This window comes from Arachis ipaensis, chromosome B4, assembly GCF_059453495.1.
Source record: "Arachis ipaensis isolate K30076 ecotype BB chromosome B4, ASM5945349v1, whole genome shotgun sequence".
In the NCBI taxonomy this organism is placed as follows: domain Eukaryota; kingdom Viridiplantae; phylum Streptophyta; class Magnoliopsida; order Fabales; family Fabaceae; genus Arachis; species Arachis ipaensis.
Genome location: NC_142439.1, coordinates 144731976 through 144739369, shown reverse-complemented (window position 1 = coordinate 144739369; position 7394 = coordinate 144731976). Strand labels below are relative to the sequence as shown.

General features: G+C 34.5%; 1 protein-coding gene across 2 annotated transcripts; it reads left to right on the top strand.

Annotated features, from left to right (window-relative positions):
• Window positions 1-4551: 4551 nt before the first annotated feature.
• LOC107635487 (Galactose oxidase/kelch repeat superfamily protein) lies at window positions 4552-7017 on the top strand. Of its 2 annotated transcripts, none has more exons than XM_016338972.3 (2): window positions 4552-4747; window positions 4880-7017. In XM_016338972.3, exon 2 carries the CDS (start codon window positions 5077-5079, stop codon window positions 6394-6396), a length of 1320 nt encoding a protein of 439 aa, XP_016194458.1. In that variant the 5' UTR covers window positions 4552-4747; window positions 4880-5076; the 3' UTR covers window positions 6397-7017. The 2 variants fall into 2 exon arrangements, with proteins under 2 accessions (XP_016194458.1, XP_088341735.1); XM_088485609.1 differs by lacking the exon at window positions 4552-4747 and having other exon boundaries at window positions 4931-6354; window positions 6560-6754.
• Window positions 7018-7394: the final 377 nt, after the last annotated feature.

Genomic DNA, 7394 nt, shown 5'->3' with positions numbered 1-7394 from the left:
AACTGAAGGAGTTATTTTTGTTTGTGAATGTCTGTTGTCATTTGCTATTCCATGTACCATGAGTTTTATCGAGTTGTAAAATGAGCTTTGTAATAACATTCAAAGCCACATTTTGAAAAGAGTGACCAACCTTTTATACAAAAATCCTGTGCAAGTATTTGGTAGGCTAATACAGTTTTAAATAATGCCCATCACTGACGATACCAGTATGCAGCAGATGTTGCGTATTTATCAACAAACCCAATTTCACGTGCCGATGATAGAGCTGTACGTTGAGTTTGAACAGCAGTCAGGGTTGGGCGTGGTCGGCGAGGAGGTCAATGTTGACGAGCTAAGGGATATAGATTGGGAAGAAGATAATAATGACGGTGAAGAGGAGTTCGAAGCTAACTATGAAGTCGATGACGAATACAATGACGGAAACTTGGCAGACAATCCGGCGGTGCAAAATGAAGCGAATGCGATTGTAAGCCAACACCTGTTTGGTGTTCCGTCTTTTATGCGCAATAATAATAATAATAAACAATACCGTTGCGCAAGTGGAATACCAACATCGCCAAGCTGATCGCGGGGTATAGGTGCCAGGAGCGGCATACGCTCACACGCCCAAACAAAAAGCAGTATCAGTGGGTCATCTATCTCTTTACAGTTGTATCGTGATGCACAACACAATGATCTGTATAAGTGTGCCAGACTGGTTGCCCCCAACTGTATGCTGAAATCCGGTGGAAATCCCGAAGTAGCGGTATAAACTTCGAGTTTAATGAAGTGGTCAACTTATCCGAAAATACAACTGTTCCGAGTACGCAGAAAATGTGCGCCCGGATGTACCGCTCAACAGACTCCTGAGTGTCACACAGCTCAATGTCTCTACACCGTCGGACCCATGCAAGATTAACCTTCCTCAATACGTGATCTTGCGGACTGGGCTCCCGACCAAAACACGCAACGCAGTTCTCCACCAAAAACTGGTGATTGCTGTCTGATCTACCCGTAACGACCTCCCCATTAATCGGGAGACCAAGAATATAGCTCACATCTTCCAGCGTCACCGTCACTTCATTGACCGGAAGATGAAATGTGTGAGTCTCCGACCTCAAGCGTTCCACCAAGGCACTCAGTAGCGCAGAATGGCCTCTCATTTCATCTACTAGCGAAACGTGTTGAAACTCAATCAATGCTAGTGCCACTGCAGCTACCTCGTTAAAAGTGTCTAGCAGATTGAGTTTTTTGAGCAACAAATTCCTGATAGCCTGAAAAAAAAATGATAATTATTAGATTCTAAATAATATCCGTTATAATTTATTCAAAAAAAAGCAACAATAAATAAATAGCATTATTATTATCTTATAAAATAATAATAAATTATTAAAAATAATAATAAATTATTAAAAAATAATAAATATTTATTTATTATTTATTTTTAGAAAATAATAATTATTATTATACAGTATTCTGTAATGGCTAACAATTTTTTATTCAATCCTGCTACGTTACCAACAGTATTTCTACCAACTTCTACCAACTCTTATTTATAACTGTGTTTAATTGAAGTGTCTTTGTAAATGTGTCTAATTAAAATATCTTTTTTACTGCTGTGTTTAATAAAAATGTATTTCTAGATATATTTTCTGGATGTGTCTCTTCATATATGTATTTAAAAATATAATAATTAATTATTGTTGGCAATAAATTGGCCTAAGCTTTCTACTCTTCTTCCTCCCACAAGCTTCCTCAAACCCTTCCAAATCCCTCTCTGCACAATCCTCACACAACACTCTTCACTCTTCAGTAACACCCCCTTCTCGTTGCGTTTTGTGTTTTAAACACCACCTCAACACTCTTCTCCAACATGTATGGCGTGCATACAATTGAGAATAACGCAACTTGCGTTTTGATCTGGTCAGCTGCCAATTGGAAGCTGCATTTTGCAGCTTATTGCAGCTTTCTTATTTTTGATTCATGCAAAATGTATCTTGCGTTTTGCAGGTGTCTCAGCTTTTTGATTTTCGGTTAGACAAAATATAACTTGCGTTTTGCAGGTTACTAACTTCAACAGGTCCACATTTGTAGAATACACGCTAAACCACAATATAGTTGTACATTTCTATTATTACTTCCATTCATAAATTAATTTATGCAAGAAACAGTTATATACTTTTTCTGAAATTAATAAATGGAATTTGGTATTTAAACGAGTAATTATTAAAAGAGGAAATATGTAAGTGTATTTAAATAAGTAATTAACAAAATACTTTTAGAATATTCACTTATTTTACATAATATAATTCATTCTAATATCCTATGTTATTTATTAAAATTAAACGAATATTTTAAACACTTTTGAGAGGATAAAAAAAAATTTTAAAAATGAAATTTCTCTTTCAATAAAATTTATCATCACTTAAAAAAGGATGGATAAATATAAAAGTATTTTATATGATTTTACATAAGTTTTAAAATGAAAGATAAAAGATACTTGTTAAAAATTTTAATATCTAAGTCAATAAGAGTTTAAATTAATTATGTATAAAATAGATTGAAAAATACCTAAATTTAATAGAGTGATGACTGAATCTTCATCTGTAGATAATAATTAATAAGTAATTTCTCTCCTTATTGCATGAGAAGTTAACCTACTTTGTATAGATATTCTCATGTGGATGATAAGTAATAAGTAGTGGAAGAAGGCTTTTTTTTGGGCTTGACCAAGATGATCTATTCATTTTGGGTCATAGTTTTAATCTTTAGGCTAGAGTATGAACAAATAAGAAACAAATAAAATTGGACTATGAGGGTTGATATTTTGGGATTGCTTCAATCATGCTTAAACCCAATTGTATACCAGTGCAAGCAAAATACATGGTCGTAATAGCAAATCACCTAGTATTAAAATTTTTGACTCACTGAAATACAAAAAGTAATCATAATAATAATTACTTAAAAGATATAAGGTAGAATATTAGAATTATTGAGAAATCTCAATATAAATAATTATAACTATTAATTATGTATGATTAATTATATAAGATTTTTCTTAAAAGATGACTGAAAAAAAAATATACAAATTGATACCAGAATGTATTACGTCAGCATATTTAGTGTTAGAATTGGTTGGAAAAACTAAATACTAGAGAAAGATTAGGAAAGGTTGGCTTAACTTTGTATTTATATTATTGTTAGTAGTCTTGTATTTAAATACTTTGGTTTGTCTCACCTCACATCCCTGCTTAGAGAAGCTTCGTGAGTTTTAATTATAAAAAAAAATTACTTAAGGTGAGAATACAATCCAGTTATAAAATAATATAATTACTAAAAGAAACTTCCAAAGTTCTCGATGAACTTTAGTCTTCTCTCTAAATTTATGTATTTATTTTTCTTTACTTCTTTAATGTAGCTAAGTTTAAAGTTTGAGCAACCACGAGAAGTTAGGTGAATATCAAAATGAACACCACCAACAGTGGACCCAATAACAACAAAAACTTCATATGTATTCTTCTTTTTTGTGATGTTTTTCATTACACTCTCTGCTTCCACAATTCACAACTAGCCATCATTATCCGCCATCTCATAAACCAGCTTATTGCACCCCTACCACATATTTAGTTATGATTTTAATAATTATTAATAATTCATAATTCATAATAATCATACACTCATCATATATACATATAATAGTTATTCATTTTTATTTCCTATTATATGGTTTTTATTTTTTCAACACAAGATTAAATAAAATTAAAGCAACCCTCACCAATAAAAAAATAAATCAACATCACAAATATGAAAAAAGTGGTGGAAAATTTTCAAAAATAAATTTAAACTCAACAGCTTATTATGTAAACTCTTGTGAGAAGTTCCTTATGTGATTCTATATTTCTATTGAACTCTGATATGTAGAAATCTGAATATATAAAAGTTAAATTATTATCCACAATCGTTAAGAGATATTTTTTCTAAGAAAAATATAAAAAATTAACTTTTAATAACATAATATTAATTTTTTAATTTTAAAAAAGGTTTATTTTATAAAAAATTTAAAATAAATAAAATAATTTTTAAAAATTAAAGCCGAAACAATTTGGTCTCTATCTCTAGTGTTACTCCTTTATAATTCTTAATGCTTTGTTTGGGAGTGGAAAGAAATAGGAAGGAGAGAAATTGAGTGAAAAGAAATAAAAAGAAAAGAAATAAAAATGAAATTTAATTTCCATAGATATGTTTGGAATGATAAAATGGAATGAACAAATGAGTTTTCCTTCCGTTTTCTCCCCTTAGTTGGGAAGAAAAATTTTTACTGGGCCCCACATCACTTTTTGCTACTGTTATATTTTTCCTTCCCATATTCTTTCAAAACCAAACAAGTGAAAATATTTATTTCCTTTCTATTTCTTTCCCCCCATATCAAATCCCTCCTATTTTCCACCGTAACAAACATAGCGTAAATGAAATAGCAATATGATTAACAATGTCGACGTGGCAAGAATTCATTGGCTGAGCACGGTGTGGTTGTTCGAACTGTATAACTGTACCACACAGTAATCTCTTGAATTTTGTTGTTCCCTTTGTCAAATAGTGACAAAGTAAATCAAACACAACTAGAGAGAGAAACAGATAGAGAGAGAGTCTAACATGAACCTCGTTTGATTGTTCCTTACACATGTTCATGTCAGAAATTCAGAATCTATGTTCTCTTGCAACTGTTTTCTTCATCATCAACAGGAACTGCATCATTCCCGAATCTGAGGTAAATACACCTTGCTATTCTCTGCTGATTCATTCAAAATAAAGAATAAAAAATTTATTTTTGTTGAATTTATGTATATTTTCATCTGGGTCTCTGGGGCATGTAATATTCATCGTTTGACTATTGATGAAGGTTTTGGATCTTGATCTGGGATAACATTTCTGGGATTGCTTCGGAATTTTGAACTCTGGGGTTAGCAGTGATTTGAAATTGAAACCGTGTCTGTATATATTTTGGTCGTTGTGATGCTGGAACAGTAATCTGAATCTGGAATCTTGTTTGATTTGGGGGTATTGGGGTTTTTAGGGATTTCAAGGAATTGGAGTAATATGGATTGTATTGAGCATTCTTCTGAAGCAGGTTCTGGTGAGTGTAGTGGTCAATTAGTAGAAAATGGAGGTTTTTATGGAGATGGGAGATGCTATAAGCAAGCTTCCCCTCCAAGGTGTGGTGGTGGGTCAAGGAATACTAGTCCTATTGGTCGTGCCGGCTCAAGGAACACTAGCCCTTCGCGGCAGAAGGTTGTTAAGACGAAACCAAGGGGTTTAGATGAAGAAACACTTGCTACATTTGGTAAAGCAGTGCATGCTGATGTTCTGATGGAGGATAGTATTTGGGCAATGCTGCCTGAGGACTTATTGCACGAGATCTTAGCTAGGGTTCCCCCATTTCTGATTTTCCGGCTTCGTTCAGTGTGTAAACGGTGGAATTCACTGCTTCAAGACAGTAGTTTTCTGAAATTCCATTCAAGTGTTCCATCCCACGGGCCTTGTCTTCTCACATTTTGGAAGAACTCACAGATCCCTCAATGTTCAGTCTTTAGCTTGCCCTTGAAAACTTGGTACCGAATACCTTTTACATTTTTGCCGCAGTGGGCGTTCTGGTTGGTTGGTTCTTCCGGTGGTCTCGTGTGCTTTTCAGGGCATGATGGGCTGACATTTAAAACTCTGGTTTGCAATCCCCTCACACAAGCTTGGAGAGTGTTGCCGAGCATGCATTACAATCAGCAAAGGCAACTGATAATGGTTGTTGATCGGATGGATCGATCATTTAAAGTTATAGCCACAAGTGATATATATGGTGACAAGTCACTGCCAACTGAAGTTTATGATTCGAAGGCAGACAGTTGGTCAGTTCATCAGATAATGCCTGCAGTTAATCTCTGCTCGTCAAAGATGGCCTATTGCGACTCCAGATTGTACTTGGAAACCCTTTCGCCACTTGGTTTGATGATGTATAGACTAGATACGGGAGGCTGGGAACATATTCCAGCTAAATTTCCACGATCGTTATTAGATGGATATTTGGTTGCCGGTACCCAGAAGCGTCTTTTTCTTGTCGGAAGGATCGGTCTTTATAGTACTCTACAGAGTATGAGAATTTGGGAATTGGATCATGCCAAAATTACATGGGTGGAGATCAACAGGATGCCCCCCAAGTATTTTCGTGCTTTGTTGAGACTATCAGCTGAGAGATTCGAATGTTTTGGCCAGGACAATTTAATCTGCTTCACATCTTGGAACCAAGGGAAGGGTCTTCTCTTTGATGTCGATAAAAAGATCTGGTCTTGGATCGGTGGGTGTGCTCTTCAGTCATATAACAATCAAGTATGTTTCTACAAGCCAAGGTTTGATGCGTCGATATACTAAACTAAAGTCTTGTGGCAGAGGTTTACCAGAGATCATTTTGTCGATGCATTTTTTGTCATGACATTCTCTCTAACTGTTGATAGCGATATTCACCACAACGGATTGATTTGTTTGTCAGTTACATATCTTACATCTAAAAGCATGCCTGTGTCCATATGTGCAGCTCGTTATAAGCTTTTTGAATGGAATCAAAAGTGAAACACCTTTATGGAGATACTGACACAATGTGACTAAGATCTGGTGTTGATGCACACAGCTGGAGGAATGTTTATAAATTTCCAGACAAGGGTATTGATACATGTACCGCGATGACTTTTGGGACACAATTTTATGAAGGTATTCTCTTCCGTGATGATGATTACTGCTTGAATGTGTGGATATCGAAATCACGCCTCTTAAACTGTTAACTGCTTCCATGCATGCTGGCTTACCGGTGTAATATAACTGTTTCGAAGCTTCTCTTGAACGGTAACATTATGTAACTTTCTCATGTAAATGAATTATCCTCAACTTGTTCTTTTCTTCGTCCTGCTGATTTTTCCTTTCCCCTGATTCAGAACATGATTTACTTTGTAATTCTGGGAAATTGATCCTGACCAAATTATAGAAATTGGTTTAACTGAGTTGTTATTTTGTATACTAGTTATATAGTATCTGCTGTAAACAAAAAAATGTTCAAAAGTATAGAGAAGATATTCAAATGGAATGTGGGAGCTACTGTTTCTTGCTTCCATTCTTTTGCAATCTCTTCTCAGTACTCAGTAGTGTTCAAGGAGAAAGGTATGGAATTATCACTCCACCATTTGTGAAATTGTTGATTCATAGGGAAGAATATGTGATCTAGTTTCCCAAGTTTGATAAGAGCTTTGTGAAAGCAGATACATTTTTCACACACTTTTGCTCTTTCCTAATTTGTTACTATTAATTATTGTTGGTGGTGGTTTGGTCAGCACCATGTTTTATTTCCTATGTTTGCATTCCAATCATATAGATCATAA